This window comes from Penaeus vannamei, chromosome 9 (assembly GCF_042767895.1).
Source record: "Penaeus vannamei isolate JL-2024 chromosome 9, ASM4276789v1, whole genome shotgun sequence".
Taxonomy (NCBI): domain Eukaryota; kingdom Metazoa; phylum Arthropoda; class Malacostraca; order Decapoda; family Penaeidae; genus Penaeus; species Penaeus vannamei.
In genome coordinates this window covers 36,882,127-36,899,626 of record NC_091557.1, presented here as the reverse complement: position 1 = coordinate 36,899,626, position 17,500 = coordinate 36,882,127, and the positions used below count along the sequence as shown (strand labels likewise).

The following is a 17,500-nucleotide window of genomic DNA, read 5'->3' as shown; positions in this document are numbered from 1 at the left end:
CTACTATAGTTTATTTTACTACTTCCACTATTACTACTACGGTTACCACTAAAACTCTTTCTACTACTACTGTTATTACTGCTGCTGCTATTATCATTGGTTAGTTCTACTTTTTATAATGATAATGACCATGTAATTATTATTATTATTATCAAAATTGTTATCATTATTATTATCGTTATCATTGCTGTTGTTATTATTATTGCAGTTATTGTTATTGTTATCAACTTTTTATCATCATTATTATTATACCATATTATTAGCCACCAACACTCTTTGTTGCTTAAACTCGTCTCCATTTCACAAGACACACCAAAAGCAAAACAAAGGAAAAAGCATAAACCACTTAGTACCATGATAACTGAGAAGACCGCTTTAAATCACTCCCCACTGATAAAAATGTCACGTTGGTCATTCTCTTCATAAGGTCCCTACTGAATCTGTTCTTCAAAGACCACAATATATCGACTAAATGACGTTAGCAACCGATACAGGCCGTTATATCCTGTTGGTTAAAGGCAGGAGTGGGTGGTTTGTATCTGATAGGGTCTTTCAAAGGACTCGTTGATGCAAAAGGCAGTTTGGGTTATCATTGACTTCTAAGGCTTCTATAAAAAAAAAAAAAAAATAAAAAAAAAAATAACTTGTAGTATGTTGCGCACTTGCCTAGCATCTTTCTCATGTTGCAATGGTAATATATCGTTGGTAGATAGTCTATCAGTTATTCAGATGATATGTCTTTGTTGTCAATTAAATGTTGAACCAGACAGTATATCAGTCGTTGAACTAATTTGATAAATATATACTTTTATTCATCTGATAGCCACATAATACCTTTTTTTTTCACTTGATAGCCAGATACTATATTTATTCAATTGATATTCGCATATCTTTATTCACTTGAAAGCTACATAATATCTTTATTCATTTGATAACCACATAAAACCTTTATTCAGCTAATGTACTTGATTTCTGTATCATATCCACAAAATTCAATCTCTAAATAAAAAACTTACAAAACAGCCTTTATACACGTGCCTTATTTATTCATCGTCTCGTCAAAGTCTCTTAATAATCCCAAATATGAACTATTAATTGCCCAACGAGTACAGAATATAAGTAACGGGTACTTATACTCGTGTGAACGCCTGCCTCTTCCTTATCTCCAAAACACTCAGGCAAGGGCTTGTACCCAAAACATGTCCCACGGTAGTGAGTAAATCATTCATCAAGGCTTTTCAAAAGGGAGTCACGAGATACGATTACTTCTTCAGCGTGAGATTTTTTTTTCTTTTTTTTTTTTTTTTTAATTCATGAAGAATGGTCGTTTTTAGTTAGAGAAAATGGGTTATCCAGGACTGATGTGCATTTGTTTTGAAAATGAAACGAATGGCGGGGGGGGGGGGGGATTGTCGCTGCACAGTCGCTAGAACGTATAAGGATTTATGTAATGGTAGCCACATAATATCTTTAATATCTTTATTCGCTTGATAGCCACATAATATCCTTCACTTGATAGCCACTCAATATCTTTAATCACTTAATAGCCACATAATATCCTTCTTCACTTGATAGTCACATAACATATATTTATCTGATAACATAAAATCTTTATTCAGGTAATGTACTTGATTCATTTATTATATCTAGAAAAATGGTGGCAAATATCACATCGCTCGTGATAAGTATTCGGATTCTCCTATTGTGGAGAGAGATAAAAAAGTTCTACTTATCGGCTCTATAATTATCCTTAAGGGATCATTAAGAACGTTCTAACCCTAACCTTATTTTGCGTGTGATAGATACACTTAAAACACACCAATAACACAGCCTATCACCTCATCTACACAAGTAAACAAAACTCGAAACGACCTCAACAAAGACCAGATGTTCTTAGACGCTGCATGATGGACGTCTTAACGCTACAAATCCTTCACCATTTATCTCTCGGTCGTTTAAGGACGTGGTGTTGGGGGACGTCCGCCGAGCCTTCATTTTTCACGGACAACCAGAGAAAGGGCAGGCCCTCCTCAGCCCCCCCCCCTTCTCCGTGCCCCTAACCCGGATATGTGGACTTTGTGCTTATTTTTGTTGTTTCCCTTATTTCTGTTCGAATGGTAGTTGTTATTGGCTGGTTTTTCCTTTGAATATATGTATATATCAACTGATACAAGGGTTTTTTTTTCTCCCACAAGGAGAAAAATAACCGTATGCATTGACCCGCACGCACACACACACACACACACACACACACACACACACACACACACACACACACACACACACACACACACACACACACACACACACACACACACACACACACACAAACACACACACACACACACACACACACACACACACACACACACACACACACACACACACACACACACACACACACACACACACACACACACACACACACACACACACACACACACACACACACACACACACACACACACACACACACACACACACACACACACACACACACACACACACACACACACACACACACACACACACACACACACACCCGTGACAAAGTACACCCACATGTTCCCTTCCATAAATGTGTCTTCAATTGTCCAGTGGATTTTGGAATCTGCGAAGTCAGGTTTGACACAGACTCAACATGACAGTGATGGAACGTCTGTTTGCGTGTGTCCATCGTAAGGAGAGTGAAGAACGAGTATGGTGCGTGTTTGGACATGTTACAGATTCGTAAACATTATTTTGGAGGTTTCATTGTCAATCTTTCTCTGGATTAATGTTCGTGTTTCTTAAGCCAATGGTCGTTAGTCATGTTTGTTTTGTTTTGCACGTTATTTTCGCTGAATGTTAAATGAAAGAGATTAATAGAATGTTAAACAGACGCTTGCATGTGTGTGCGTGCGTGCGTGTGTATGTATGTGTGTGTGTGTGTGTGTGTGTGTGTGTGTGTGTGTGTGTGTGTGTGTGTGTGTGTGTGTGTGTGTTGTGTGTGTGTGTGTGTTGTGTGTGTGTGTGTGTGTGTGTATGTGTGTGTGTGTGTGTATGTGTGTGTGTGTGTGTGTGTGTGTGTTTGTGCATTAGATACACCAGGATCTGTGCAATTATATTTATGACTGTACAAAGCCGGCATTACTAAAGACACCATATGTATCTTTTTACTTTGTTTTGTTTTTATCCAACCTCCCACCTTTATTTACTCTCCTCCCGTCCATTAATTATTTCAGACTCCTTCCTTTTCGTTTTTATATTTGCCATTACTCCCTTTCCCCCCCTTAGAATTTCCCTAAACTTCCCTTAATCACCCTTCTCCCTCACTCAACCCTTACGACAACATGCATATGATTTTGAGTCTTAAAGTCAAATGAATGACTGCGATCTTGGGACTCTATCGAATAAACACGTGACAGCCATATGGAAACACCGGTGAGATGGTTTGCATGTCGTGTTTTTTTTTTCCTTTTCTTTTTATGCTTCTCCGTTAATGATTTTTTTTCTTCTAATTCGATTCCCCGCTTAATTGGTTCGAGCAGGTGCGAACAAACACGTGACAGCCATATGGAAACACCGGAGAGATGATTTGCATGTGTTTTTTTCGTTTTTTTTTTTTTTTTTTGACTTCCCGTTGATTTTATTTATTTATTTATTTTTAATCTAATTCGATTCCCGCTGGTTTGATTAGTCCGAAAAAGGTACAAACAAACACGTGACAACCATATGGAAACACCGGAAAGATGACTTACATATCAAGTTTTTTTTTCCCCTTTTTTGCATTTCACTTGATAACTATATATGTTTTTAAATCTAATTCGATCCCCGCTGCTTTAATTAATGCGAAAAAAGGTGCGAACAAACACGTGACAACCACATGGAAACACCGAAATGATAATTTACCTGTCGATCCCCCCCCCCCCTTTTTTCAATTTCCGTTAATGACCCTGAAAAGGACGGTAACAAGGTCATTACTCTGTCTCGTAGTTTGCCCATGGATCAATGTTAAATGAAAGAGATCAACAGAATGTTAAACAGACGCATGCATGCATGTGTGTGTGTGTGTGTGTGTGTGTGTGTGTGTGTGTGTGTGTGTGTGTGTGTGTGTGTGTGTGTGTGTGTGTGTGTGTGTGTGTGTGTGTGTGTGTGTGTTTGTGCTTCTGCCGTTGCTTGTTTGTCTCGGAGTCGGCTTTGAGGACGACCCGGGGGGGGGGGTGGAAATGTCTCTTTTGTATTCTTCTTTGTTATTTGTCTATTTATCTATTTATCTACCTGTCTATGTATCTATTTATCTACCTGACTATCTATTTATCTACCTGTCTATTTATTTATTTATCTACCTGTATATTTATCTATTTATCTACCTATTTATCTATTTATCTACCTGTCTATCTACCTATGTAAGTATCTATCTGTCTTCTCAATCTATTAGTCTATCTATTTATTAATTCATTTCATTGGGTTAGAGGTGTATTGTAGGTATTGTGTGAGTATTGCAAGATAGAGAGCTTGTAGTGAAGTATATAAATCACACATATTCCAATTCTGCTTCAAAGCGAGGCATCACTAACATACAAGACCGAATCGCAAAAGAAAAAAATAGATAAATAAAATAAATAAGTAAATAAATAGATAATAAAATAATAATAATAATAAATAATAATGATAATAAAGAAAGTAAAAAAAAGCTCAGATAAGCTTATTGGTACTACATTTTGCAATTTCCTTCTACTTCAAATACGAGAACCACGAGAGCGACTATCCCAGGAATGCCATAGTGCCCATGAAACACGCCTTAAACAAGCTTAAACACCGCAACGGGTATTGTACATGATACCAGTTATAGTAGAGACTGAAAGACCACCCAACATCTATTTCTGTTGCACACGTGGCTTGCATGTTGATTGTAAAAGTGGATGATTGAGTTTCATTGTTATAATAGAGGACCTGAACTGTTATTTTGTTTTGAGTTTGGCTTATCATGTACTGTGGCAGTTATTCGCTTGTTAGAGTACTTGTTATCGACTGCAGTTTAGGGCTTGTTTCTTTGGATGTGTTGCTACTCTTTGTGGTCTGGGTGTTGTTAAATATATTCCTTTCTTGTTATTGATAGTTTTCTTTTGGGTGAAAAAGTGCGTATGTGTGTGTGTGTGTGTGTGTGTGTGTGTGTGTGTGTGTGTGTGTGTGTGTGTGTGTGTGTGTGTGTGTGTGTGTGTGTGTAAAAACAGACAGACTGATAGACGAGAAATATAAATGAACTGAACTTCTTAGTAACAGAAAGCAGCGTGCCCATAAAAAATGAACCAAAACATCTACTCAGTTTGACTTAATGTGAGGCATAAGTCAAGTAGGAATTTTACGTCTGACTAGCTACACGAAGGTATATAAGGCCACTTTATGGAGACAAGAATATCTGTTGGTAGAATATCCTTATAAAACTACGATCAACATTGATATGCAAATTTTCACTATTCTAGGAAACGAAAAGAAATCGCACTCTGTCACAAATATTGCGCAAAAATAAAGGTTTTCGTCAAAAAAAAAAAAAAAAAAAAAAAACAGAAAGACCCTAAAATTATTGTTATTATGATGTGTACCGATACAACTCACACACATCACCCGTATTTCATTAGTAGTGATGTGCTTGTGGTGACATCACACATATAAACAAGTTAACCTTGTTTGGCTAACGATTGAATCAGATGGTTTGAGTATTTTCCGAGATGCCCAAAAAAAAGGTATCTAACACTTATCTATCTATCTATTTGTCTATCTATCTGGTCAGTTCAGTCTGCCTGGCTTCCATTTCAAAGACTGATCCTTAATAATAGAGAACAATACGTATAGATACAAATAGATACAAAATAGAAATAAAAGAGGTGAGATGTGTAAAATACGTTTAGATACCAACTCTATCTAAATTATGTGATTTTGACGAATCCTATATTCTATTCTTGGGCATTTTTTCCACTCTCAATTCGTACCATTTTCGACATCTGTTACAACGAACTTTGGCCTAATATCCTATCATGCATGCTGTGAGATTTTCATGATTATTATTATTTTTTTTTTTTTTTTTTTAATGTTATTTCTTCATTTTTTTGTTATTTCTTTATTTGTGTTTTTATGTTATTTCTTTATTCTATTTTTTTATTTTTATTTCTTTATTTTATTTCTATTTTTATTTCTTTATTCTATTTTATTTTTATTTTTATTTCTTTATTTTATTTCTATTTTTATTTCTTTATTTTATTTCTATTTCTTTTATTTCTTTATTTTATTTCTATTTTTTATTTCTTTATTTTGTTTTATTTTTATATCTTATTTCTTTATTTTACTTTATTTTTATTTTTTTAGTTTATTTATTTATTTATAGTTCTTGTAAGAGGATCCAGAACTAACCGAAACCTCTGCGTATTTGTTTTTTTTTTCATTCATTCATATTTCTTCTTTCTTATAGTCTCCCGAATGAGTCAATACAGCATATGTTTTGGATTAGGGTGCCGGTTAGTATATTTCCGTGGTATGTATTTACTTTGAGGCTGTCTCATGGTGTATTCCGTGTTCGCATGGTCGTTGGCGGTAAGTCACTGATTAAGGGACAAGATGAGAGAGGAGAGAGGGAGAGAGAAAGGGATAGAGGAGAAAGGAGAGAAGGAGGGACAGGGAAAGGGAGAAAGGGAGAGGGAGAAAGGGACAGTGAGAGAGGGAGAGGGAGGGAGGAGGGAGGAGGAGGGAGGGAGGGAGAGGTAGGAGGGAGAGGGAGAGGGAGAGGGAGATGGAGAGAGGAGAAAGGAGAGAAGGAGGGAGATAGAGAGAGGGAGAGAGAGAAGGAGAGAGGAGAAAGGAGAGAGGGAGGGAAGAGAGAGAGGGAGGGGGGGAGAGTGAGAGGGAGGGAGGGAGGGAGAGTGAGAGGGGGAGGGAGAGTGAGAGGGAGGGAGATGGAGAGGGAGAGAGGAGAAAGGAGAGGAGGTTGATGGAGAGAGGAGAAAGGAGAGCAGGGAGAGGGAGAGGGAGGGAGGGAGGGAGAGTGAGAGGGAGGGAAGGAGAGTGAGAGGGAGGGAGATGGAGAGGGAGAGAGGAGAAAGGAGAGGAGGGAGATGGAGAGAGGAGAAAGGAGAGGAGGGAGAGGGAGAGGGAGAGAAGAGAAAGGAGAGAGGAGAGTAGAGGGAGAGGGAGAGGGAGAAGGACAGGGAAAGGGAGAGGGAGAGAGGGAGAGGGAGAGGGAGAAAGAGAGGAAAAGAAAGAGAGAGGAAAGTGAAAGGGAAAGGGAGAGAGAGAGAGAGAGAGAGAGAGAGAGAGAGAGAGAGAGAGAGAGAGAGAGAGAGAGAGAGAGAGAGAGAGAGAGAGAGAGAGAGAGAGAGAGTGGGCAGAGAGAAAAAGAAACACCAGACAGAAAGAGATAGACGCAGAGATGAAAGAAGGAAGAGAAAGAGAGAGAAAGAGAGAGAAAGAGTGAGAAGGAGAGGGCGAGAGCGAGAGAGAGAGAAAAACACCAGACAGACAGAGACAAACGAAGACGAAGAAGGAAAGGAAATAGATAAAGCGGCAGGAGGAAGGAATGATTATAAATGTTACCTCCGTAGCTTCCGGTGTACCTGTGGCTTTTTACCGGCACATCCAACAAGCCCCCCCCCCCCCCACCCACTCACTTCATACCCACCCGCCCTCCCCCCAACTCATAACCACTCCTCTCCCCCCCACCTCATACCCACCCCTCTCCCTCCCCCACCTCATACCCACCCCTCTTCCTCCCTCACCTCATACCCACCCTTCCCTCCCTCACCTCAAACCCACCCCTCTCCCTCCCTCACCTCAAACCCACCCCTCTCCCTCCCTCCAACTCAAACCCATCCCCTCCTCCCCTACCTCTTACCCTCTCTCCTCCCTCATGCCCACCTCATACCCACCTCCCTCATACCCGCCTCATGCCCACTGCCCCTCCCTCCCTCGGGCACTCAGGATCTTGGTGCCGCCCTCATAAAAGCCGTCAAAACAAACAGTGTGGAGAGCACGCTTTTCACACAGGAGTATCGCTAACGAGTTTTTCCCTTCGCTTCAAACGCAAGTATTTCCCGAGATCTTTCCGAAAGATATAAATCGTTTTTCTTTATCTTTAGCCAATTCCAATTCCTCTAAGCAAACAAATCACAAAGAAAGGGCGAGAGCGAGAGAAAAAAAAATCTCTCGTATATAGAGACAGTTCGACGAAGTATAGACAAAAAAACAAAAATCTCGTATATAGATACAGATCGAAATTTCCGTATACAATCTATACATTACAGCGTGGATATGAATCGAGGATTGATGTTCACTTAATATTCTCTTCCCTCGCGCGTATGTATGGGAGTGAGGCGTAGCTACACGTGTCAGGCTGGTATGTAGGTTTATTTTGAGGTCCCTTCGCCACGGTGTCAAAAGTACGCATAGAGAGGGAGAGAAAGAGAGACGGGGCGGGGAAGACGCTGCTGAGATCTGCATTTCGTGTTGGCTGTGTCTTGCTGAGGGCGACGCTGATCAAAGGCGAGGGGGCCGATTTGTGGGGGAAAAATGTGATTTTTTTTATGGGACGGGAGGGGGAAGGGGAGGGGGATGGGTATGGGGGTAGGGGAAGGGAGGTAGGTAGTCTCCTCTTTCTTAGATTTCTTGTAGGTTCTCTTCTTTTGTTTTTGTTTTCCTCTTTCTTACCGAGGTCGTTGTCTCTCTCCTTCTTATTCTTTCTTTACTCTCTTCTTTCTCCCTTGACTATGCTCCCTCCTCTACTCTTTCCTTCCTCCTTTTCTCACCTCACCTCCCTCCTTTCTCTTCACTTTTCTCCTCATTCCTGTCTTTCTCCCCTCCCTTCTCTTCTTCCCCTTCTCCCCTCACCTCCTTCCTCTCTCCTCCCCTCCCCTCCCTCTCTTCTTCCCTTCCCCCATCCCTTCTCCCTCCCCTCCCTTCCTCCCCTCTCTTCTTCCCTTCCCCCATCCCTCCTCCCTCCCCTCCCCTCTCTTCTTCCCTTCCCCCATCCCTCCTCCCTCTCCTCCCCTCTCTTCTTCCCTTCCCCCATCCCTCCTCCCTCCCCTCCCCTCTCTTCTTCCCTTCCCCCATCCCTCCTCCCTCCCCTCTCTTCCTCCTCCTTCACGGTAGCTAAGGGAGGCGTGCGGGGGGGGCGGAGGCACGGGGCAGAGACAGCTCAGTGTGCCCCGCCACGCCGCAGTGCCCGCGTCCCTCTCCTGCGCCTCCTCCGTACAGTGCCATCCGTTCTGTGGCCCCGAAGCGGTCTCGTGCCTGTGGGATCCTGTGTGTGGGAGTGAAGAGAAACAGAAAACTCTGACTTCGTGTGGTTGTTCTTTGAAACGAGTGTGGCCCAGAGGATCGCAAGCGGGGATAGTAGTGGATATGGTGTCTAGGATTGGAAAGTGATAGATTCGTGGGTGGGGGATTGACGAATTGTGCGTAGAATGTGCCTTTTACGTCTGTCTGATTGTAAACACACACACACTTTCGTGTACGTGACTGGGCGCGCGCGCGGGTGTGTGTGTATGTGTGTGTATAGTATATATATGTATGTATGCATGCATGTATATATGTACATATGTATATATTTATATGCATAAGTATATATATATATATATATATGTGTGTGTGTGTGTGTGTGTGTGTGTGTATGTATATACAGTATATGTATATGTATGTATATGTATCTGCATATATATGCATATATATATATATATATATATATATATATATATATATATATATATATACATATTATGTATGTATGTATGTAATATATGTATGTATGTATGTATATATATGTATACACACACACACACACACACACACACACACACACACACACACACACACACACACACACACACACACACACACACACACACACACACACTCACACTCACACACACACACACACACACACACACACACACACACACACACACACACACACACACACACACACACACACACACACAAAAACATATATATAAATATATATATATATATATATATATGTATATATATATGTAGGTACATATATGTACATATATATATATATATATATATATATATATATATATATATATATATATATATATATAAATATTTAAATATATGCATATATATGTACATATATATGCATATGTATATATGTGTGTGTGTGTGCATATATATATATATATATATATATATATATATATATATATATATATATATATATATATGTACACACATACACACACATATACATACGCATATATATGTGCATATATATGAATATATTTAAATATATATATATATATATATATAAATATTACATATATATATATTCATATATATATATATATATATATATATATATATATATATATATATATATATATATATATATATATATATATTCATGTGTGAGCATATTCATAACCAAAACAATTACCAATAAATCCCCACATGTGTGCACAGACCCAACTACACACGCCAATGCCAAACCCGAGGTAAACACGGCGCTTCGGTCGTGAGCAAATACAATGCCTCCCAAAGCTGCAGAATCGGATGATCTCATGCAGCCTGGGACATGACCGTGTTATTGTGATGTCGAGATCCCTGAGACGTGTTCACTGATACAGAAGAGCGAAGGTGTAGGAGTGTAGCTGAGATAGTGTACAGCGCGGAGCTTTTCGGGAGTATAGAATAGTATAGATTAGTGTAGATTAGCGACAAAAGGATATTGGGGAGTGGCAGTTTTTGTAAGTGTCATGCGAAAGGTATTACGTCATGCAGTGAGGTCGGGTATTTTTTTGTGTGATGTCATGGTAAAACATGTATTTTTAGAATTTGGTAACTGCGACTCTCGGTTGACAATTCGACTTTAAATTTACACAGGTACCAGCATATTGGCGCATTATTCCGACCATTTTAACACATTATATTTGCTCTATTCTACTACTATCACATTACCATCACACATCACACATGAGTCTTTATTATTCCTCCCGTAAAGAGAGGGCATTGTGACAATTGTAACACACACACACACGCACGCACGCACGCACGCACGCACGCACACACGCACGCACGCACGCACGCACGCACGCACGCACGCACCCACACACACACACACACACACACACACACACACACACACACACACACACACACATATGTATATACACATTATAGTGTATATCATCACAAAACTATGTAAGTGATGTGATTCGATACAAATGAAGAGTGAATCGAAACACTTCATTCGCCTATCTTCTTCTGTGAGTCCATTCATTCCCACCTCTTTTATTCCTCCCTTGCTTCCTCCTTCCTTTAACCTCATCTTCTCCTCCCACCCTCGCCTTCGCCCTCGGGTCGCCTCCGCATCCGACAAACGAGTTGTGTTTGTTCAGGCAGCGCTCGTGTCGCGTCGTGTCGTGTGCGTGTGTGTGTGTGTTTGTGTTTGTGTGTCTGTCTCCTTCCCCGGTGTTCCTGCGTGACTCGTGTAGTTTTGTTTTGCTTCTGTGATGGCGAGTCTGTTGAGTGTGTTACGGCGTGGTTGTATTTTTGGCGTTTAATTGCCGTTCGTTGTGGGGAGAGGTGAGTGGGGTTGTGTGTGTGTGTGTGTGCTTGTGGGTGTGTATGTGTGTATGTTTGTGGGTGTGTATGTGTGTGTGTTTGTGGGTGTGTATGTATGTGTGTGTGTGTTAGAGAGAGAGAGAGAGAGAGAGAGAGAGAGAGAGAGAGAGAGAGAGAGAGAGAGAGAGAGAGAGAGAGAGAGAGAGAGACTGTGCGTGTGTGTGTGTGAGAGAGACAGAGATAGAGATAGATAGATAGATAGATAGAGGTAGAGGTAGAGAGGTAGAGGTAGAGGTAGAGGTAGAGGTAGAGGTAGAGGTAGAGGTAGAGGTAGAGGGAGAGGTAGAGGTAGAGGTAGAGGTAGAGAGAGAGAGAGAGAGAGAGAGAGAGAGAGAGAGAGAGAGAGAGAGAGAGAGAGAGAGAGAGAGAGAGAGAGAGAGAGAGAGAGAGAGAGAGAGAGAGACAGACAGAAAGAGAGAGAGAGAGCGACTGTACGTGTGTGTGTGTCCGTGTCCCCGCAGGCTCTTGTGTTACACGAATAATCAGTCTTCGTGAAACTCCCATTACGTCTATCTAATCGTCCTCAGCCACGTGGCCGAGCTCACTCCGACGTCTCCAGCGTGACGGGTCAAGTAGCTTCTAGGACGAGCACCGCGCCCTTCGTCTGTCACGCCCCGGGCCTAGTTGCTCCCATGACAACTCGGGTGCCTGCGTCGGGATAGTCTGCCCCTCCCGTTTCGACTCCTGTGAAATTGTCTCGTGATTGAATGGCTGCTTGCTGCTTCCGACTAACCATACATGAAGGTCTAAGGTGCAGAATTGGCTGCAGGCGGCGCAGCGGCACCGGGTATTTAGCGGGTGCTGAGAGAGCGGGAGGTGGGCGGGGCGAGCGAGCACTGCCTGCCTCCCTCTGTCAGCACCAAGCCAGCTCTGGCCCTTGGCGCGGGGCAGAGGGTGCTGATGGATGCCCGAGCTGGTCTCTTTGATGGCGAGGGATGCTATTATGAGGAGATACGACAACAGGAAGCCTTTGATGATGCAGCAGCAATAGTTTACAAACTTACTAAGTGATCCGTCAATAGAGTTTGCATAAGTACTGCAAAGTGGTTCGGACCAGCCCTTGGCCTCGTCCACTTGCGAGGCGAGAAAGGTCACGCTCTTCATAAATCTCGCAGTAACGAGGTGTAAGCGTGAGATCCCGTTTCTTAACACTTTCGTGGCGACAATGCATCAACACGCGTGCACGGATGTCGCTGTGTGTCTGGCAGAACTCCAGTTCTTTCTTCCCGACAAATCGTTTTGTGTTGTATCGCATAGCCATCAGCATATATTTTATGCTGTAACAGAAATTGTAAAGTATAAGAAAGCCAGCAAAGAGTTTGTTCTGTGTTACAAATATGCGACACTCGCCGAGCGGCCGGCCAAGCGGGGCAGGTTACCATACCAGACGCGGCCTGGTCTCTCGCACCTCCGCACCGCCAGACACTTACAGATGTTCTTTATGCGGACCTCCACATCTGGCCTTCATTACTACCTCCCTTTGTGCTTCATTCTATGAATGGAAAGCTCGGAAAATGGGAACATATTACAGACAGAATATCTTAGTGACTTCATTAATACACGACCGACCTTTAACAGCCGTGTAACCTGCGAGACGAAAACCCAAGCCAGCGCGTGTCAGGCCAGAGGGGGTAGAGGTGCAGGGTGGAGAGGGGGCGGGGTGGAGAGGGGGGCGGGGCTTGGTGTTACTAAATATGGCCCCTCCCTCCGCCATCCCTCTTCGAGAACTGACCTCAAGATCTGTTCATCCTCGTTAAGATTTCCCCCCTAGATGAGACCGGCCTCTGGTGGTGGGCTGTGGTTCTTTCATGGGTTAAGATAGATGGAATAACCCTAATTAAGGCGGCATTAAAGGGATTCTTGAATACTTTTAAGACGAAAACTTTTTTATTATGTTTTGTTAGATGAAAATAGCAACTACTACGACATTAGGGTGATTTTTGAATACTCTTAAAACGAAAGCTTAAAAAAAAGAGATATTTCCCCAAAGTTGAGGTCATGGTTGGTTAATCTCACTTCGATATCACTTCCAAATTTCTGACTACAATACCACCAAGAAGAATATGTAGCCTGTTCATCCGAGCCATGAGGAAACCATGAGGGTGGCTAAATTGGCGATGAGGACATGCAAAAGGGCTTATTTGCGGTGGTGAGGCAAGAGGCCGTCTCTGAAGAGCAGAGAAACGAGGTGCGAAACGTGGGTGGATTCAATGAGGTGATTCATACTTGGGTAATTGGATAATGAGTGAGTCGGAATGGGAATATTGCTTCATGAGGTGTTAGATTTGAGGAGAATGAGGCAGCGTGACGTCGGGCGCCTTGTCGGTCGTCTCCTTCTCATTTATTATCGCAGATTACTTGCTTTTTATGACTTCTTCCCATAAATTTTTCGTCCAAATACGGTGTGGGTGTGAAGTCAGGAGCAAGATCAACAAGCTTCTTGACTAATGGGTTACGTGGCTTGCATTTACAGGTTTTTATGGGATTTATTCTAGTAAATCTCACAAGAAGTCCCTCTCTGTGTCTCTCTCTCTCTCTGTCTGTCTGTCTCTCTCTCTCTCTCTCTCTCTCTCTCTCTCTCTCTCTCTCTCTCTCTCTCTCTCTCTCTCTCTCTCTCTCTATATATATATATATATATATATATATATATATATTTATATATATACACACACACACACACACACACACACACACACACACACACACACACACACACACACACACACACACACACACACACACATATATATATATATGTGTGTGTGTGTGTGTGTGTGTGTGTGTGTGTGTGTGTGTGTGTGTGTTTGGGTGTGACTAAATGAGTCACTGTGTCCCTATGTCTCTTCCCTAAACCCTGTTGTTTTGAATATCTGTAGACCCCTACTCTACCGCATTCCCCCCCCCCCCCTCATCAAGATCACGACACGAAAAAAAGAAACGAAAATCAACGAAAACGAGAATAAATCACTTAATTTCTCTCCTTCTCCCTCAGTGAAAAGCTACCGACATGTAGCAACACCGCAACATACAGGTCAAATAAAGGGGCCCAACATACAACATGGAGCAGAGGTAAGAAGGGGACACCATTTTCGAACGAACGACCAGGAACAGAGTCGTACGGGGGTCGACCTTCATCCCGGTCGTATTCAAGGTCGTACGAGGTTGACACGACTTCATAAAAGACTTCTAAGTGAGCCGATGGTCGTGGGAGCGAGTGCGGGCGACTTACGACTTATTAAAACGCGAAATATTATGAGGTGAAGATCGTTATGCGCACTCGGGGGGAAAATTTTGAAAAGCTTTATTATCATATTTACGATGAGGAATTATGGGTAATCGTGTCATATATTTTAGAAAATGAAATTTGAAAAAAAGCTTGGAAAGGCGCTCTTGATATGGCGATGAAAATACGAACTGAAATAACTGTAGTGGATTTCTAAACTACTTACGAATACGAAATTTGGAGAGAACAAATACGAATATTGAAGAAATACGAAAAACGAAAATAATAGAAAACAAAATACCAAAACCACGCGAAAACAAATACGGAAATTTACGAAAGAAACACACATAAGTTGAAAAAACACAATACGAAAAATTGAAGAAATAAAAAAACGACAACTAGAGGAAACAAAAAATTGGAGAACACAAAATACGAAAACCAGAAAATTAAAACGACCGACGCCATGTTCAAGAAACTGAAGCGAATGTCTTCTGTGTCCCTTCCTGACTTCATCGCCTCGAGAATTAGGAAACGTAAGTAATACAACAAAACTATGTGTTTGTTTGTGTAGGGGGGTGTTTGTGTGTGTGTCCTTGGTTGTTTGCTTGTGTGTGTGTGGGGGGGGGGGGGTTGTGTGTGCGTTTGTTTGTGTGTGTAGGGGGTGTTTGTTTGCTTGTTTGTGTGTGAGGGGGTTGTGTGTGTGTGTTTGCTTGTTTGTGTGTGTGTGTGTGGGGTGAGCGTTCACGTGCTTGTATGTGTGTGTTTAGATGATATCACAAAGCACATGCTTGTATCAGCACCTTCAGATTCATGTAACCGGTGAGATTTATAAAATTTCGTTCATACTAACTGCCTGGGACATCCACAACGCAATCATTATCTCATGAAGAAGAACCCGCTTGCCTCACCCCGAGAGCCCAACCCCGGCTGTGTCGAATCGAAGTCTAGACTGACACGAAGCCCCCAGTTAGACGAGGTCGCATCCAGCACCAAGACAATATATAATGACCGGTTAGGCAAGGTCACGGAGGCTAACCGAGGCCAGAGGGGGTGTGCTGGTGACGATACAAGACAGAGCGAGTCAGATCTGTCACCATTATGTTGTCAGCAAGCAGGCAAGGGCGGCTTGCCCTAAGGGTGGATCTAGGATTCTTCGCATATCATTTTTCATCCTCTAGTTGCGTGGCGTGCTGTAACGGCGCGCTGGGTATTCGGATTATATGAAGAAGGATTATATTTAGACTTCTGTGACGGTGCGTGCTCATGCCGAACAGTTGCCGCTTCTGTCACCATGCACCGGGGTTTTCTTGCAACCTCTAGACATCTTCTGAAGTTAATCCCCTCCCTACCCTCGCTCTAAGAGGGGAATGTTGACACAGTGGTCGTGGCAAAAACTTCACCCTATGATTACACGTGACAGACTCTAGGGGAGGACGATGACAGCTTTGGAGGCCGCCAATTTCCCCTCGTTGCGACGCGTAACACCTTTAGGCACTTGGGGGAAGGTTGTCTCAGAGTCCCCCGGGCGCGGCGCTACTTTCATATGCATTCCCGTGGTCGCGGCGGCGCTCCCCTCTCCCCGCGTGCCTCACAGACATTCTCAAGTGTTCCCCTCGCCTCCCCTCGGGCCACATGGCTCTCCTCCCTCGCGGTGCCAAGTCAGAGGTGAATGGCGACCCGTGATGACGGCCGAGATAGGGCCGTAATCTCCGCGCGAGGGTCATAAGCGGTCAGTCCGTGGACAGAAAGGGAGGGACGTGGGAGAATACGGAGCCAGAGGAGGACGTCAAGGACCTAATCAGGAGCCGAGGAGCGTGGAGGAGTGGCACCGCAAGGCACCGCAGAGCAGACGGTGCCAGAGCCCTTTGATACGAGGGAGACCTGATCCGAGGTCAAGTGGGATGATGGGTGGGCTGCATCTGCCCGAGAAACGCGTCTCGGCGTCCCATAGAGGGATGGCGGCGGCAAGGCGGTAACATATTTGTTGACGTAAGAGCCCGCAAGTCCCACGCGGGAAGGTGTGGAGGCACTTGAGCAGCAGCAGTGCCAGAGTGCCCACAAAGGGTCACTGTGTCCCTCGGTAGCTGTACAGGATCACCCTCATGATATTTGTTTGCGCGGCGTCGCACTCCAGCACCCTCGGGCCCATTAGCGGCCGGAGAAACATCATTACCTGTTACTCTATCGGCTGCTGGCGAGGAACAGCGACAGCGGGGAGCAAAAACTTATCGTCCAGGAAGACTCTTTCCTTTGCCTCCGATTCCAATGAACCTTTGGCGGACTGTTTAATTAGACTCATTTCGCTCCTCTTTCTCTGCCCGACGTCTGAGGCAAGACGTTCAACGAATACAAACGAGGCATGGATTTCCGGTCTTCCTTCCTCTTTTTCAATAATAGTTTATTGCCTTCTTACTTCGAAGATAAATATAGTACAAGTCCTCTTTCGCCCTATTCAAATTTGACTTCTTTCGTCATTATTATTATTTTCACTATCATTATCATTATTATTATTATCACTTTCATTATTAGCATTAAAATTATCACCATTATCATTACCATTATCATAGTAATAATATATTAGTAATTATGATGATAATGTTAATGATAATGATGATAAAAGAAAATAAAAAATGATGACAATTATAATAATAATAACCGAGGGAA

The 17,500-nt window shown here is 42.7% G+C and overlaps 1 protein-coding gene across 8 annotated transcripts in view; it reads left to right on the top strand.

Moving 5' to 3' along the window:
* Positions 1 to 17,500, top strand: part of Grip (Glutamate receptor interacting protein) — a 309,857-nt gene that overhangs the window by 240,756 nt on the left and 51,601 nt on the right. Inside the window, exons 1-2 of one of the 8 annotated variants that reach the window (XM_070125702.1) lie at positions 9,183 to 9,216; positions 14,606 to 15,369. The exons of the other annotated variants lie outside the window; for them this stretch is intronic. Of the exons in view, the coding sequence (XP_069981803.1) occupies positions 15,300 to 15,369 (70 nt within the window). The 5' untranslated portion in view covers positions 9,183 to 9,216; positions 14,606 to 15,299. Of the gene's footprint in view, positions 1 to 9,182; positions 9,217 to 14,605; positions 15,370 to 17,500 lie in introns of those variants that run through there. 8 annotated transcript variants of the gene reach the window in all.